Source organism: Pocillopora verrucosa, chromosome 10 (assembly GCF_036669915.1).
Source record: "Pocillopora verrucosa isolate sample1 chromosome 10, ASM3666991v2, whole genome shotgun sequence".
Classification (NCBI taxonomy): Eukaryota; Metazoa; Cnidaria; class Anthozoa; order Scleractinia; family Pocilloporidae; genus Pocillopora; species Pocillopora verrucosa.
In genome coordinates, this window is record NC_089321.1 from 15952905 (window position 1) to 15971444 (window position 18540).

Genomic DNA, 18540 nt, shown 5'->3' on the forward strand with positions numbered 1-18540 from the left:
TTCACCTAACTGTTGCTAAGCACTGTTGCTAAGTTCCTTTTTACTTACGCCTCTGTCCATTGGAAGTAAAGTAAAATGCCCAAGAAATTGCACTTGACAGTAACGTTTCATGGTCTAGAAAAAGCGCAACACTACCAGAACAGAAAGAGAAGCCAGTTACCTACAAAATTTCAGAATGACTTCAAAATTTTGCGCACCAATTTCTTATTAAAAGCTTTTAAAATAACTGTGAGAACTGTTGCGGGCTAATTGGTCGAGAGCAAAAAGAATAAAACAATTTATCCAGCAAACTGATTACTACTATATTCGCTCTTTGAAGCAGAACGGAGTAGGGGAGAGGGGGAGGTTGGGGCAAGTAGGTTGGGGTAGGAATGATCGATGTTCTTGATTCATAAGAAATATAACTCACAGAAAGGTTTCCGAACAAAACCGGCCAGAATCCATCTCTTTAATTTCCTTTTTTAAGCAGAGCGAAGTGGAGGAGGGAAGGGGTTTGGGACGAGTAGGTTGGGGTACGAATAAGAATTCCTCATGCACTGATACTCATAGTTCAGGTATATTAACGTTCGGAATAATTAGTGTGATGTTAAACGCCCTTAGAAATAGCTAAAGAAGGAGACGAGAAAGACACCATATCAAGAAAACGTGACATGATCGAGCCTTTTTTCGTGCATGCAATTACTTTTTCATGCCTCAAGAATGAAATTAATGTCATTTGCATCAAATGTAGGGATGAAAAACTCGTTTGGCTCCTATAATACAATAATTTGACGCTATATCTAGTGATACATGTATTAGGATTACTATTTGACACTGGAATGCTGATCACCAGAACTTCATCGCCAGAATTTATTTGATTGTAGGACGAGAATCAAGTCACATGGTTGGAGGAGAAACCATCAGAGAAATGCACGCCTGAACAATGAACAACAGTGCTTTCTGTTTTACTCTGTAACCTGGTTAAAACAGACGCTCACGATATTTTCTAAGATTTCTCTCAAGCTTTCTTTTATATTAGCGTCTTCGGAATTACTACATAATCCCTTAGGAAAGTTTCCCAAAAAAGAGGTGTGTATAAAAGTGTGGTAAAAACAAGAATATTTTTATTCTCAAACCAACTTTCTGACAATAACCTGACTTGAAAACGATTAAATCACCATGAAAAAATTAAAACGTATCAAACATTACGATGCTTAAGTGACTTATTGAACCAGTTTCAAAATATTGCTGCCGTAACTTTTCCACTTTTTAGTAATACCATTCTTGACTTTGATAGCTTTTTCCATGGTCCTATTTAGAAATCCATGTATTTTTCAGTCTTTTAAGCACTAAAATGTGGTACTGGAAATGACCATAAGGAAAGGTTTTCTTTTAGGACTTTTTGTCAAAAATTTAGGATTCTGTGAACGAAACCTATAACAAAAAAATCAAAGGCTTTGAGAGAAAACCCTTTAACACAACTGGCTCATTTTTGATGCTTAAACTACTGTTTCAACTCTCCTGATTTCACTTTACTTAAGAGCCCTTCGTCAATAATGTTTCGTGCTACTTATATCGGCCGGATAAGACCATTTTTGCGCAGAATAAAATCTCTCTCGAATACGTAACCAATACCTCCTTCTGAGAAGATCGGAAAAGAAAACGCAAAAAAAATTATAATTAATATGCCTAATTGAAGATTGCCCATTCTTTAATTACACAATAAAATAACTGATAGAGAATTTTTTTTAACTCGTTCTATTTGTTCATCCATTTAAAAGTCTCTAAGGTCTGTTTCCTTCGAGATATTCTCATCCTCTTTCCTACAACAAACGTAAAGAAGAAAAACAATTATAAATAAACAGTTATACCAGGCGCAATATGTAGGCAAATGTGTACTTGTATCTGATCGGCAGAAAGGCGCTTTCTAGATTATATATTTTACATCTAATTGGGAGAATCAATTGTTACTATTTGAAAGAAACCGAAAAAAATGGTATAAAAGTAGCTTTGGCATTCATGGTGACAAAGGATTCCCGCCGACAGTCAGCGACCAGTAAGTCAAAGCCACCTTCACATCTAATTTAACTTTCATTTATGAAATACCTGTTCTCACCGAGTCTTACCTCTGCTTGTCAAACTCGAGCCTCACGTCATCTCCAATCAGCGTAAACGAAGCCCACTCAGACATTTTTCTCGAGCCCTTTTTTCTCATCCACTTCATGGCTTGATGAAGGGATTCACTGGCACTTTCTCCTTCAACAAGGTGTTTGTAGAACCGATTCATCAGCTGCTCCGTTGCTAAGTCTGGAATGGCCCACAGCGCAACTAACACCGAGCGAGCACCAGATCCTAAGAACGCACGGGCAATTCCTATAACTCCCTCGGCTGTTATCTCACCTCTTCCACTATGACAGCAGCTAAGTACCACCAGTTTAGCTCTAACTTTCACTCGTGAGACATCAGCCATCGTCAACATGTAAGCTTCCTGTGGTGGGATAGCATTTTGACTGTTGGGAATAGGAATGGGGGAGAGGGCAATTTCTCCTCTTTGGGCGTTGCCATGGGCAGCAAAATGTATCAGGCTCACTGAACCTATCCGCTCAAGCACCGCCTGCTTCGTTGCTTTCTCTTCTAGCAGAGGCGGAACACGCATCAGTCGTCCAACCATCTCCGCTTCCTTTCTTGCAAATGGCAATGACGGCAGCCCATTAACCTTGGGATTGCCTATTATCAAGGCACCAGTGTTGCTGTGATAGCCCTCTGGACTATCTTGAATAATCTTGAGTGTTGTCAAGGAAGGAATGACACGGATCTTATGAGTCTCCGAGAGGAATTCGGCTCCCTCCTTTTCACTCAGTGCAGCGAATGGAACTTTGTACAAACTGCGGTCAGGAACGATGATGACTTCAGGCTCCTCCAGCAAATCATAAACGGGAGCGATAAACATTTTGTAACACAAAGATAGACTTGAAATGACTTCCTTGTCCTCGTCCTCCTCGACGAGTCGCAATCTTGCTGAGCTCTTTTGTGCGGGGGAGAGAGGTTGCACGTTAATCGTATTTAAAGACCGATCTTCACAATCTTTAGTAGGCAAAATACCAAGACCCCGGAAATTATCATCCAAAAATTGACTCAAAGACAAATCTTTGGGCAACCCAGCCTGAACTAGATTCTCTTCTACTGATATTCTTCTATGGTGAAGGACTCCACTTGTTTTCAAGATCCACAAATGCAAACGTTTCTGAAAATAAGAAATGTACAGACAAGTACAGTTATTTTTCTTTCTTAAAATGTTCTCAATGCCATACCAAGATTGTGGATTAGCAAAGATATGCGTTTCAACCGAGTACTTCTCTGCCATTAAGTCTGATAGGCCTCTAGCTCGACCCAACTCCTCGATATAGAGAGCATCCCGAGCATTTCCGGTGTCACAGAGCAAAGTACAAAGCAGCTTGTAGGGAAATATTCCTGAGTGCTCCAGCAATGATGTTTTGAACTCATCATTGGCGCCCAAAAAATATCTCAGCTCCTCATACTTTTCAATGCACAGATGAAGACACGACAAAGAGTCTTTGATTTTATTTTGCAATAAATACAAAATGGCGTACTGTTCAAGGACTTCGAACTCTGTTCTTCCAGCTCCAATATCTCTGGATATGAATAACGCTTTCTCCAAGCATACTTCCGAAGCTTCAAAATCACCAACAGTTCTAGACACTCCTCCAAGGTTTGTAAGATGTGCTGCTTTCCCTTTCTTATCACCAATTTCAGTTGTGATGACAAGCCCTTTTTGAAGATTTTGTTTTGCCTTATCGTATTGGCCAAGCGACTGAAACACAGTACCTAGGTTTCCATAACATGATGCTTCCCCTTCTCTGTCGCCAATTTCAGTTCTGATGACAAGCGCTTTTTGGAGATACTCTTTAGCCTTGTCGTATTGGCCAAGCGACTTAAACACAACACCTAGGTTTCCATAACATGATGCTTCCCCTTTTCTGTCGCCAATTTCAGTTGTGATGACAAGCGCTTTTTGGTGATACTCTTTAGCCTTGTCGTACTGGCCAAGCGACTTAAACACAACACCTAGGTTTCCATAACATGATGCTTCCCCTTTTCTGTCGCCAATTTCAGTTCTGATGACAAGCGCTTTTTGGTGATACTCTTTAGCCTTGTCGTACTGGCCAAGCGAAGAAAACAAACTACCCAGCTTTCCGTAGGCATTTGCCTCCCCTTCTCTGTGGCCAATTTCAGTTGTGATGACAAGCGCTTTTTGGAGATACTCTTTAGCCTTGTCGTATTGGCCAAGCGAATAAAACACAGTACCTAGGTTTCCATAACATGATGCTTCCCCTTTTCTGTCGCCAATTTCAGTTCTGATGACAACCGCTTTTTGGAGATACTCTTTAGCCTTGTCGTACTGGCCAAGCGAAGAAAACAAACTACCCAGCTTTCCGTAGTCAGTTGCCTCCCCTTCTCTGTGGCCAATTTCAGTTGTGATGACAAGCGCTTTTTGGAGATACTCTTTAGCCTTGTCGTATTGGCCAAGCGACCAAAACACAGTACCTAGTTTTTCATAACATGATGCTTCCCCTTCTTTGTCGCCAATTTCAGTTGTGATGACAAGCGATTTTTGGTAATACTCTTTGGCCTTGTCGTATTGGCCAAGCGAATAAAACACAGTACCTAGGTTTCCATAACATGATGCTTCCCCTTTTCTGTCGCCAATTTCAGTTGTGATGACAAGCGCTTTTTGGTGATACTCTTTAGCCTTGTCGTATTGGCCAAGCGACAGAAAGACAGTACCTAGGTTTCCATAACATAATGCTTCCCCTTTCCTGCCGCCAATTTCAGTTGTGATGACAAGCGCTTTTTGTTGATACTCTTTAGCCTTGTCGTATTGGCCAAGCGACTGAAACACAGCACCTAGGTTTCCATAACATGGTACTTCCCCTTTTCTGTCGCCAATTTCAGTTGTAATGACAAGCGCTTTTTGGAGATACTCTTTGGCCTTGTCGTATTGGCCAAGCGAATAAAACACAGTACCTAGGTTTCCATAACATGATGCTTCCCCTTTTCTGTCGCCAATTTCAGTTCTGATGACAACCGCTTTTTGGAGATACTCTTTAGCCTTGTCGTATTGGCCAAGCGACAGAAAGACAGTACCTAGGTTTCCATAACATGATGCTTCCCCTTCTTTGTCGCCAATTTCAGTTGTGATGACAAGCGCTTTTTGGTGATACTCTTTAGCCTTGTCGTATTGGCCAAGCGACTGAAACACAACACCTAGGTTTCCATAACATGATGCTTCCCTTTTTCTGTCGCCAGTTTCAGTTCTGATGACAAGCGCTTTTTGGTGATACTCCTTAGCCTTGTCGTATTGGTCAAGCGAATAAAATACAGTACCTAGGTTTTCACAACATGATGCTTCCCCTTTTCTGTCGCCAATTTCAGTTCTGATGACAAGCACTTTTTGGTGATACTCTTTAGCCTTGTCGTATTGGCCAAGCGACGTAAACACAGTAGCTAGGTATCCGTTGTCAGCTGCCTCCCCTTCTCTGTCGCCAATTTCAGTTCTGATGACAAGCGCTTTTTGGAAATACTCTTTAGCCTTGTCGTATTGGCCAAGCGACGTAAACACAGTACCTAGATTTTCATAACAATATGCTTCCCCTTCTTTGTCGCCAATTTCAGTTATAATGACAAGCGCTTTTTGGAGATACTCTTTAGCCTTGTCGTATTGGCCAAGCGAGTCAAACACAGCACCTAGGTTTCCGTAGTCAGTTGCCTCCCCTTCTCTGTCGCCAATTTCAGTTCTGATGACAAGTGCTTTTTGGAGATACTCTTTAGCCTTGTCGCATTCCCCGTGCGACTGAAGCAAGACTCCAAGGTTTCTGTAACAGGATGCTTCTCCGCTTCTGTCGCCAATTTCTGTTGTTATGGCAAGGGCCCTCTCAATATATTCCTTCGCTTTTAGGTTTTCACCAAGTTTATAAAGCATAATTCCAGACTCGCTGTATAAGTCAAACAGTTTCCTCCCGTATCTTTCCGCACTTATGTCGTCAGAGATATGACGATAAGCGCTGAAAAGAACGGTATAGATGTCGCTGTAAAATTGTAGCAGTACTGAAACAAATTGGTCTTTGCTGTTTTGATCGGGGCTATTTAGCAAAATCAAACATTCGCTGCATATCTCGATGGCTTTCTGAACGCGATCTGAGTTGAGCAAGAACAGGGCAACAAATAAGGCGATGCTCATGAAAGGTGTCATGGCTTCTGCTGTTAGGTTTCCATTGCAATCCTCTCCTGTAATCAGGGAACCATTATTTTAGTAACACATTACTAAATGAGTCGATAATCTGGATTAATAACGAGTCACTACAAGCAGGAACACACATGTTAAGTTACAAAAATGGGCTAGGTCGATTACACCCGGAAACTATTTGTAACAAGCTGAAAGTGTTAGAATTCACAATATCCCCTTATATCAGAAAAATAAGTGAAGATAAATAAGTTTGTCTCCTTTCATTTTACTCAAGTTGTGATTTTTGCAGAACATTACATGACTTTAAAGTTTCAGGACAAAGATAAACAAAACTGACAGCATTTATCTTAACTTTTGCAATGGGAATTTTTCTTATGCATAGTTTTTATAAACAACATTAATCAACGGAGTAAGTTTTTAAAGAAACTTTGTTGGGGTATTACAAAACTATTTGGCTTTACCAACTTAGTTGACGATGTAAATTGGCCATCATAATGAGTTTCTGAAGGTGACGTTTCGAGCGTTAGCCCTTCATTAGAGCATTTGATAATCCGGCCGTCAGAACGTATTTACAATAAAGCGTCTTGGGATCAAGCTACATGCATTCAAGTTTTAAGCTTTCAAGTTTTTAGGCTAACAAGAGAGATAACCTTTTACAACAACTCTTTGGAAGATTTCTTGACATTCCACAATATGACATGGAATATTTGAAAATATTGTGAGGCCTCAGAGGTTTGACGAACTCCGGCTTTGTAGCAAATTCATTTCATTCGGTGGCGATTTTTGCACAACATAACATGGCTTAATAGTCACAGGACATGACACGACTAAAAAAACAAAAAAAGAAGATTATGGACAAGATTATAGGAAATCAGTCAAGTAACGTTCTGTTCCCCACAGAAAATACATTACCTTTCTTCGTGAACTTTCAGCGTCATACGCGGACTTATCTTCTTACGCAAGACTTTGACGCTTTAACAAGAAGAGGTTAAGTTAATTATTAGTGCAAATTACGACCACTGGAAAACCACGAAATCTTATCCTATGACATCAGCAGCGGAGTAAGTAGATTTGCTTTTTAAAAAAAAATTAGTAGTATAATTGTAAAAACCATCATTTTCTGCAGTTTTTATCCAAAAAGTTTGTTATCAAACAGGTCAATGAGTCAATCAAACTATCAAACAGTTAAACAATTTACGCCTCCTTTGTCAGTCTTTTAATGCAAATGTTTTACTTTTCTTTCATAACCTGGATGAAAAATTGTAATTTGTAATAATCGGAAATTGTAATTTGATTGGTAATAAGACTTTGTGTCGTCCAGTTCAGTCTGTAATCATACTCGCGATAAACAAATCGGACTCCCGCTGCGCAGTCGTCCGACTTTTTCATCAGGGGTATGATTACAGACTCCTCTCAGTCCTATTAACGGTACGTAGATGTGACCCTCCACGGGTTGTCAGGGAATTAGGTGAACGCACGCACACGGCGCGTTACAACACTCTCGCACTCTAACGGCATGACACACTTATCGTGCAGATATGCGCATAAAAACAATTAATTTTTGAAAGCATGTTGTAGCCCTTGTTCATATCTGGCTAACACGGTAGAGCTTTGTTTCTATAACACGTTATCTTTTTATTATTATTTTTTTTTTATCGCGCTAAGTTCCTTTGTTTCTTAACACGCCAGCTTATCTTGTAAAACGCAGCTTACTTTCTTACTTGGGTTTGTCAGTTTCTTAATAAATTATTGTGAGAATGGTGTTTGTAAAGTATATTACTCACCGAATATATGCGAAAATGAAGATGTTCTGTCAAAAGTTGTAATAAATCAAAGTGCTCTGTGAGCAAACTCGTGAATTGAAAAGAAAAGGTTGGAAGTAAATGTGGGTGAAAAGTGAAATTTACTGTCTTTCGTTGTAAATATTAGAAAATCAAGGCAATACTGTCTTAATGAAAACATTAACGATTCCCTCTTTATCAAATGAGACAAACGGGAACGAGTTTTGAGTGAGATAACTAAGCCAAGCCTGCCACCGTCATTTTGGACCTTCGCCTGGGAAGATTTAAGTCACGTGCTAGGCAACGTATAATCAATAACAAGATAGAATTTCATTTCACGCCTATTTATCAATTTTGTGGTGTGTAACTTTCGCATTTTAGTACGTTATATGTATGTTGAATCTTCAAATTGTCGTGAAACTTAAAAGAAAATTGTTCTTTAAAAATTCACTGAAAATCGGTAGCTAAAATTGTTTGTTTAGGTGTTATTTGATTTTCGTGTTAACTTGTTATTTCGTCAGTCGCCGGCATCTTCCTTTGCTTCACACAGGAAAAACACACGCGACGAAACGTAATGATCAATTTTGTCCTCAATCTCACGCCATAACAGAAAAAGCTTTTGAACATCTGTAAACTCCGAGCGCTTCGCAGTAAGTGATATTTTCAATGAATCTTCGGATTGTTTTCAAGTTCAAGGATTGTAAATTACAATTTTATGAAAAACGAAGGTTGTTCTGTTATTTCAGTGTGAATCCTTGTATGCCTGCCAGTCGCTGGCGCCGCTTGTTGAAACTAAAACGAAAAAAAAAACTCTTTTAAGATTATCATTGGCTTCTTTTTCACCCCACCACTATTCTTAGCAACAAAGGTCGCCATTTCGTCTGTTTATTGCTCGCCAAAAACTATCAAATGCACTCAAAAGCCTAAAATCTAAAAAAAGTTTACAGGAATCGACCAATCGAGCGAGCGAGCGAGCGAGCGAGCGAGCGAATGGTATTCCCCACATCGTATCTATAACTCGCTCTTGCGCATGTGCGCAATTCACGAGTTAAAAAGGAAACATTGACTGCAAATCACGGCTCTTTCCCTCAGGATTTTCACAAGGAATTCAGTGAGCACGAAGTGTTTCACAAGGTGCAGTGTCGGAGACTTTGATTCGTTCGTGACACATGTCAGATGATCAGTGTGAACATTATGTCAAGAGCTAGAAGCACCGCCTGTAGTGATTTTGGGACATTGATCGGTCTACATAATCAACGCAACCTTGAATGACCTTTTAAATCAGTCTTTGGCAACAGCCAATCACAATGTAGAGAATATCGTATAAGAGAGTGATTTCTTACTAATTTTTCAGAGCAGCTTGTTACACACACATTGTATATAAGCGAATACGAGAGTGGAATAAAATAGTTTGATTGAGTCTAGTTCGTTGGAATTCTATCCCTAGTAAACAGGGCAAAGTTTACAAATAGAGGAGCTCAGTTTGAACACATGAATTACTTTTTTAAAACTAAACTCTGACCTTGTAAAATATAAATCCTTATTGCTTCGCGGAGTTAATAAGCTCAGTACTGAATCTTTGTGAATAGGAACATATCTCCGGCTCCATGTCCCCTTATGTTAGTGGTTGGTCTCTCGTTCCTTCCGCTTGAGCACAAGGCAGGAGGAGAAGATAAACCAGTCGCAGTCAGATAAAGTTTAAGAAATACTGTAATTGGTCCTGTTGGGGGCCAAAAGGATAACCCAAATTGTTCAGCAAATTTCACACGGACCATAGAGGGTCTTTTTGTTCACGACACCGTTCCTAAATTGGAAGATGAAAGTGTGATTGTTTTTTAATGAGCGATCAGATGATGATGCTATAGACCAAGGTCCTTTAAAAGAATCCGCTGATAACTTGACTTATCCGAAAGACTTCAGTATGTCATTGGACAGCAAAACTGAATGCGAAATTCGCGCGCAATGAAGAATGACACCAGCAGTTATAAAGGCTATGGAAAACAGACTTTGAAAACACAGAAGTAGAGACCAAAGCTTGCGCACCAGTCGAAGATAAGAGAGCTTTTTAGATCATGGAAGGGATTCTGCAGCAAGTCTATGGACACTTTCAAGTTACTTTGCCCTGGCAACACGACCCACCGTACAAACTCAACAACAAAGTGATGGCAGAGCGAAGAGCTCTGTTTTTGAAGAGGTGTCTTATGAAGGATGAAGAATTGTCGAGGAAGTAACGGGCGACAATAAACGACTACATAGAAAGAAGACATGGAGAAAGAGTTCTTGAAGAAGAGTTGAAGACAAGGGGTAAACCAGTGTGGTACCTCCCTCACTACCCAGTAAAGCATCCCTTAAAGGCAAAGGTAAGGCTGGTTCATGATTGTGCAGTAAAGTTTGGACAAACATCACTAGTAGTTGGTGACATAGAAGCAATGTTTCACCAATTCATGGTGGACCCAAAAGATTGTGACACTTTTTAAATCTTTAAATATTTTTATGGTGGCCAAATAGGGACCTGGCAAAGGAAATGCAAGGGTATCGAATGGTGAAACATCTATTTGGTGCTACATCTTCACCAAGCGTTGCTAATGTCTGTCCTAGGAAGACAGCCCAGTTGAATCAGGAGGGGTTTGATGCAAAAATAGAAGCGACGGTGAAGCAGAGCTGTAGCTAGACTTCAGAACAAGACGAGGCAACTTTCGAGCGCTGAAGGCGCGAGCCGCTAGAGGGGGTCTGGGGGCATGCCTCCCCAGAAAATTTTGAAATCTAGAGGCTCAGAAATGCTCTTCTTGGCCATTCTCGTGGCATTTTTCTTGGACCAAAATCAAGACGAAGGAATTGACTCGTTTTGCCTCATGCTAGCTACGGCCCTGTGAAGCGCAGCATGTATGTAGATGACATGATGAAGGCAGCAGTTAAGCAGTTAAGCAGTTAATTTAGCAATTCAACTGCGCAGGTTGTTAGAGAGAGGCAGTTTTCCCTTTAGGAAGTGGTAAAGTAATGATAGAGAAGTGCTGGCTGCGATCCTGGAGTCTGAAAGAGCCAAATCTGTGGTTAATGCATAGCTTGAACGACTTCCTACAGATAGTGCTCTTGGCCTCAAGTGGAATACAGAGAAAGACCAGTTTGCATGGGAGGTCTTGGAGAAGATATTGCAGCTAACGAACCAGAGACCAATTACACGAAGCGGGATTGTGTCAGCTGTTTATCCCATCTTCAATCCTTTTGGATTCATCGCGCCATATGTCATGAAGGCCACGTTGCTGTTGCTAACACTCAATAGAAAGAGTTTGAGCAGGGATGACCCATTAGAGGAAGATGACAAAAAGCAATGAAAGTGCTGGTTAGATAATCTACCAAAGCAGCAAGAAATGCAAGTAGTCCACTGTTTCAAGCTCAAGGGATTTAGTGAAGTTAAAGAAGTACAATTACACCTCTTCTCAGACACTTCTCGTCAATTGTATCCAGCCGTCATTTACCTCCATTTGAAAGATGTCACCAATCAAGTTCACTGTACATTTGTCATGGGAAAAGCAAGATGAGGTCTCATAAATGCAGTTTCAATTCCAAGATTGGAACTGACAGCCAGTGTTATCTCCGTAAGGCTCTCCAGAATTATTCGAGAAGAATTGGACATGACAGTAGATCAAGTTTACTACTTGAATGACTCAGCTTCCGTGTTGAAGTACATCAACTTTGTTAACTCGTAGGTAAGCGAACCGTAGAAACTGGTAGGGACTATGATGTGCAAATGTTAACTCACTCACTGAGTCACTCTGTGTAGACACGGCCGTAAATGAGTTTCTTTGATCTAGTTTTTTGGTTCGTTCATCTCCTCACGCGATATAAAAGAAATCGTATGATTACAGACTCCATTCAGTCCTATTACCAGTACATTTCACTCGCTCACTGACTCACTCTAGTTTGAGACTGTTGGATATAAGTAACTTTGATCTCGTTTTTTTATGATCGAAACAGAACTTACGGTTTTACTGATCACGTGAGGAAACTCGAAAACCTTTTTGTTCCGGCCTTCAAAATGTATATGTGATGAAACTTCCTAGGATCGAGCATCCTTATTTCTTGTTCATGGTAACAACAAAATGAATGAATTACAGCCGGGACTTTTCCCAACCTTAAGAACTTCCGCTGTCACAGTGTTTTGGGCATCCAGATCACGTGTGTTTAAGAATATTCCTTTCCCCCATCTGGGCTAATCGAAATGAAAAGGAAAACTTTTAATTACAGAATTTATACGTGCTGGTATACCCGTCTATTGCGTCCTATTTAAGTTGAAATTTTCAACAGCTAGTGGTCATATGATAAAATGCTTATTGACCGTATTTAGTGGGCCGGACGGTAAAATATTTGGCTCTAGTTCATGAAGCAAGGACCTTACTGCGCTCGGTCCGTTGGTCATGACCCCGAGCCAAATATTTTTCCGGCCGGCCCTACCACTCAATCAATAAGTACACAGTATTTCGATTTTGTAGGTCACACATTTATTACTCATGATTTAATTAAACACAGAAAATGAAATGCGTCATTTCTTGAATAGGGAACGACAGGCTTTAATGTTTACCCCTTTAAAATGTTTGATTTTCATCACATGATCTATCACGGTACAACTTGAGTAAGTTTCTTTCTCGAAACGTTAAGCTATCTTTGCGTGATAATGGACTCATTGTCTTCGTGAACTTTTCATTTTCAAGCTGGTGTGATTTGCACGAGCGAAGTAAAAATTGCTAAGAATACCGAGTGACTGTATTTCGGTCTGGCACGTTATACATTTCTAACTAATGGTGGATTTTAGCATCCAAAGATGAAACATCTTACTCTGTTTCACCGAAACGTCAGGCTCCAGGGTCCATCCCTTTTAGACCAGTTGGATTTGCATCGCGAGATCGAGAGTACAACTAAAGCTTCTGTCTTTAAACAGTAAGCTATCTGTGCGAGAAAATTGACCCATTGTAATCATTAACTTGTCATTAACTCGGACGGAGTGGATCGGATAATTTGCTCGAAAATAACCACATCACTGGTCTTACATTTGAAAGCGCTGATCCAGTGACTGAAATATGGCAACAAGTAAATGACATCAGAGAGAGTAGCTTGACTTTCAGTAATAATCAATAGTTGATATTTCTTTTGGGATATGGAGGGGAGAGAGGTGGGGGTAATGGAAGGGGAGGGGAGAGAGGTGGGGGTAATGGACTGGACTACAGTTACGTTGTAAGATCCACGCATCTGCAAGGCACTCCTCTGAAAACTCCCAACGACAATTCGCGCTGTTTAACATTTTTTTCCCTCTTTACCCAGACAATTGCATGAAACGTGCAACTAGAGGCCACTAACACCGAGCGATTATCTCAATAATAAAAATTATATTTGGCTGAGGTTCTTCCTTGTCTTCGAAAAATAATAAACAATTGCGAGCTTGACAAGCTTGCTTCCCGGCTAATTTAGTATTGGTGTCAACCTTAATCGATTTCTCCAAATTCGGGGAAATCTCATTTTCGAGGGTCACACGGTCAAAACCAAGCACGTCGTATTTGAGAATTTGTAGTGAAAGGAGGGGTGGGGGGGGGGGGGGTTAGCTGCGTCAAATTTGAATTTAAGAGCATACCGGCCAGAATGTATTATTATCGTGAATTGTGGGATAGGGGGTAAAATCTCTTAAGTATCAAGAGGGAGTGTTGGCATGGCTTTTACGTCTACCGGTTAACTCTTTCCATTGTTGTCACCAGAAATTTCTTTTACCCCTAACGGCTAATTTGTGGGCCGTTTTACGGCTCACGATTAACCTTATTAAGACCCTCTATCAAACACTGTTACTGCCAATTTGTGATTAGGAAAAATGAAAATTGTGATCAAAAGTATTTAACAAAATTAATGAGAATAGGAACTGATCAGTTATCAAATAGGATTGAGAAAAAGATAAAAATGGTATGCTTTTTTTTTCCTAAAGTGATTCGTTATGTACGAGACGTGAGCTAATGATTCTCTTTTTACAAAATCTTGCAGAAGATGGTGAGAGTTCAACTCCCCGGTTTCCATGCGACTGTCAAAATTCGAATACTCAGAGAGAATTAATGGAGGGAGATATGGGAGCGAATTAGCATTTACTCTGAAGATTGAAGTGTTCCAACTCACACGAATGAATTTCGGTTTTGTACGTCACACCTTTATAACCAATAATGGAACTGAACGTGTAAAAATAAATTATTTCATTCTTTTCTAATAGAAAACGTCAGGCTTCTGTGTTCATCCGTTTCGAAATTGTAATTTCATTACAAGATCCACACCAATAGAACTAAAGCTTCTTTAAATGGTAAGCTAACTGTGCGAGATAATCAACTTTTCATGAACTGATATGGAAAACCGATCGACAGTTCACTCCACAGAGAGTCTATTTCGGTTCATAATTTCAAATCGACCATATTTCGTTCCCATACTATTCTTTATAACATGTTCAACTCTCGTAACTTAACGCCGATTCACATAACGCGTGACGCTTTCAAGAATTAATCGTTTGCTCTTTTTCGAGATGTGAGCTTTGGCCGTCTCTGCTGTCATCAGTAAAGGACATTCTGCATGATAAATGTGTTTTAATATAGGATTGACTTTAGTTTTTGATCACGTGATTGTGGAGACTATCAGTTTTTCAAATTTAACAATGTCAGGAGCCCATCTCTTGACAACGTTTAACAATCTTAGCTATTGAGGTTGAAATGTATTATATAAAACCTTAACGGTTTGAAGAAAGCCATTTAACGGTGGAGATATGAAGCATCCGATCAACGGAAAAGTACGCTTATACTATGTATGCAATAGCATTGAATTTAAGAAAGTTTCAGTCGCCCTGAGAAAATTAAAACATCTCTCTTCGTGGGCGCGCAGCGTCATGACTTATCTTCTTATGCGAGACTCTGGCGCTTAAACAGACATAAAAAAGTTTGAGCTTGTATGCCCGTCTATTGCGTCCCATTTAGGTCGAAATTTTTAGATTTAGTGGTCATATGATAAACTGCTTATTGACTTAGTTTGGTTGGTCCGGACGGGAAAATATTTGGCTCTCGGTCATGAAGCAAGGACCTCGCTGCGCTCCTACCACTCGATTAGTAAGTACTCAGTATTTCGGTTTTTACGTCACACTTTTATCACTGATGATGTAATTGAACATGAAAAATGAAAAGTGCTATTTTATTTTTAATGACGAACGTCAAGCTTAAGTGTTAACTATTTGAAAAGTTTGGTTTACATCACAAGATTGATCACAGTACAACCTAAATTTCTTTCTCTAAACGGTAACCTATCTTTGCGTGATAATCGACTCCTTGTCTTCCTAAAATTTTCATTTTCTTGCAGGTGTGATACATGAACCACTAGTTTGCTTTTTCTCGTGATGTGAGCTCGGGCCGCTTCTGCTGACATCATTAAAGGACATTCTGCATTATAAATATGTCTTAATATAGGATTGATTTTAGTTTTTGGTCACGCGATTGTGGAAACCATCAGTTTCTTAAATTAAACAATGCTGAACAATCTTAGCTAATGAGGTTGAAATATATTGTAGAAAACCTTAACGGTTTGAAGAAAGCCATTTGAGAGTGGAGATATGAAGCATCCGATCAACGGAAAAGTAGGCTTATACTATGTATGCAATAACAGTGAATTTAAGAAAGTTTCAGCTTCTCTGGGAAAATTAAAACAGCTCTCTTCGTGAGCGCGCAGCGTCATAACTTATCTTCTTATGGGAGACTCGGGCGCTTACGGCCTTTAGAAAAATATGTAACGTAGAACCCGCCGCTAGTATCCAAAAATTTTAATGAATGGTATCTCGACCAGGAAACGCTTGTGTACAAGTAGAAAACGGAAATTCAATTCGAATATGCCGAGTCAAGTTAAAAGTTATATTTCAGGTCATAGCCATTGGAAAACCACATAATGGAGCACTATGGATTTCCTATGATATCAGCGTGGGACAGTCCACGCAATAAATAGAGGTCTGAATTTAATTTTATGATCATCAATTTCTCAATTGAACGATACTCAATAACCTTAATTAATGAGGATAAATAATACGGTATAAATGCACACAGATTTGAAAAAGTCGCCGTAGAACCAATTCATTTCACTGTGGTGACGATTCAATCGCGCCATCAACCGATTTAACGAAGAGCTAACGCTCGAATGTGACATATTGCAAACATAAAGATCAAGAAAGCAGTTACTGGGCTTTGCCATGAGAGCCTTACCTCTCTACAGTTACTAAATAACTAAAGCTGATAAAAACTGAGTGACTGGAAAAGATTTTCAATCGCACTTACCAAGTTGTTGACAATGTGGCTGATACTTTCAAAATGAAACGACAAAAATACTGAATTACTTTTCTAACCTTCCGAACTTCCGCTGTCACAATGTTTTAGGTATCCAGATCACGTGTGTTTAGGTTATTCCTTTCTCCGTCTATCACGTCCTATTTAGGTTGAAATTTTCATCAATTAGTGGTCATGTGATAAAATGCTCATTGACCGAATTTGGTGGGGCCAGTGCGGAAAATATCTGGCTCGGAGTCATGAAGAAAAGACCTCGCTGCGTTCGGTCCGTAGCCGGCATGATCCCAAGCCAAGTATTTTTCCGTCCGGCCCTACAACTCGATCAACAAGCGCACAGTATTTCGGTTTTATACGTCACACTTTTATCACTCGTGATGCAATTGAACATGAAAAATGAAAATTGTTGTTCTTTTTTTAATAGGAAATGTCAGGCTTTAGTGTTTACCCCTTTGAAAGGTTTGATTTTCACCATTAGATCGATTACGGTACAACCTAATTTTCTCTTTTTTAACGATAAACTATCTTGGCGTGATAATCGACTCATTGTCTTCGTAAACTTTTCATTTTCTAACGGGTGTAATTTGCATGATTGAAGACATAACTACCAAAAAAACCAAATGACTGTATTTCGGTTTGGCACTTCACACTTTTATAACTAATGATGGTTATAAAATAATTGAGGTAGTTCGCACGCTCTTATAGGTCAACTAGTTAGTTTAAATGAGAGTATGTAAACACAGCTTGATTGGACGTCATACTTTTAATGTTTGCCGGCGCAATTTGAAAACATTTCAAACTCAAAGTTTTCCCGATACTCGCAAAATAATTTCAAGTACAAATAATAAACATCGGAATTGAAGAAAAATTTGCCAAGTTTTGATCTGGGGTTAGGCTATCCCCCTTTCCCAGTGAGGAACAAAAAGGAGGAAAAAGAGGAACTAGCGCTTTGCCTGCCTTGATGATCGTGAGCTGTACGGCCTCTTCGAGGAAATTCAAGTAAAGACGACAAATATGCAACAAAATGCGCAGTAAACATCGAAATCTAAGGAAACAAGGAAAAATTTGGGAAAAATATTTGGAAAAATCGTTCTACGCACCCTACTTTCAAAGAAACCATGGAAAACAATCCATCACTGAAAAGCTTATTAAGTATAGAAGAAGAGTTTTAAAAGTTTCTTTTTTTTCCAGAAAGTTTAGTTTCAATGTTTTCTCCCACCTGTCACGCAATTCTGGCTCTAAGCGGGCAAATAAACCTATGTATGTAAATAAACCTATATATTTTATAGCTCTTTATACACAATGATTGACTAAGGAAGCTAATAAATGTGAACAACTTTCGAGATTTTTTGTTAAGGAATGGAAAATTTCACGTTGAGAGAGATGCGTGTAGGCGAAATGTTGATGGGGAAATCGTAGAGTTTCTTTCTTCTGTCGTTTATTACTTTGGAGATTTGCGAAAATCAGCAAATATGGCTTTTGTACGGCACAAAACATCCATTGGTCTATGATTTGTTTACTGCTCATAGCTAAAAATATTGACGCAAATGGGGATCATTGCGTGATAACTGACCAATGAATTCGTTCCGCGCGACGTGGAGTTTTCAATAAAATCTCGCTCAATCAATGGGTGGGTAATGAACTTCCACATTCACTAAGCTTTGGAAGCATTTATCCCACAAAAGTTTCACACAAATTTTACCCGGTAAAGGTTTCACCAAAAAAATTCACTTAACAGATTTACATTGTTCCGTTCTATTTTATCCCACGTCCCATTCCACCAGCTTTTGTCTACTCTTTGGTGAGGTTTCCGTTTATGGAAATTTGGTCTGAATTTGTTGCTGATCGTGACACAAAGCTCGGAAGTTATAAACTTTCTTCTAACACTTTATTTTTGGCCAGCAGCTAGCGAACTTACCGATTTCAGTGACGCAGTTTTCATTTAAAGGACAAGTTCTATGGAATGTTTGTGTCTTTGAAGATGCAAGCTGCCTATTACATAATAAGACCCCATTTGCATGGTCTCGGGTACCACAGACAATCCTCCCCCCGAGTTACCCTGGGCGAGCTAACTCTTCACTTATTTCTTATAAAAAATTCAGCCAACCGTTTACATGAAGTTATAAACTCTTCTCAGGTACACGAGACACGAGACAACTAGGGGGGGTGAGGCGGGCAACTT

General features: G+C 39.6%; 1 protein-coding gene across 1 annotated transcript; it reads right to left on the reverse strand.

The window, feature by feature from the left end:
* Positions 1–1731: 1731 nt before the first annotated feature.
* On the reverse strand, positions 1732–16545 carry LOC136283695 (tetratricopeptide repeat protein 28-like). Its single transcript, XM_066172895.1, has 6 exons — positions 16421–16545; positions 5768–6285; positions 5026–5710; positions 3813–4905; positions 2106–3692; positions 1732–1802 (listed from the first exon to the last, which is right to left on the reverse strand). The coding sequence occupies exons 2-6, from the start codon at positions 6248–6250 to the stop codon at positions 1754–1756; spliced, it is 3897 nt and encodes a 1298-aa protein (XP_066028992.1). The 5' UTR covers positions 6251–6285; positions 16421–16545; the 3' UTR covers positions 1732–1753.
* Positions 16546–18540: the final 1995 nt, after the last annotated feature.

Excerpts from the sequence above, each read along its gene's own strand:
- LOC136283695 (XM_066172895.1), bottom strand. The coding sequence starts at position 6,250 with ATGACACCTTTCATGAGCATCGCCTTATTTGTTGCCCTGTTCTTGCTC. Across the intron at positions 5,711-5,767 it reads TTGGCGACAGAGAAGGGGAG|GCTAAAGAGTATCTCCAAAA; the intron begins GCAACTGACTAC and ends CAATACGACAAG. Across the intron at positions 3,693-3,812 it reads AACCTAGGTACTGTGTTTCA|AACTGTTGGTGATTTTGAAG; the intron begins GTCGCTTGGCCA and ends AGGAGTGTCTAG.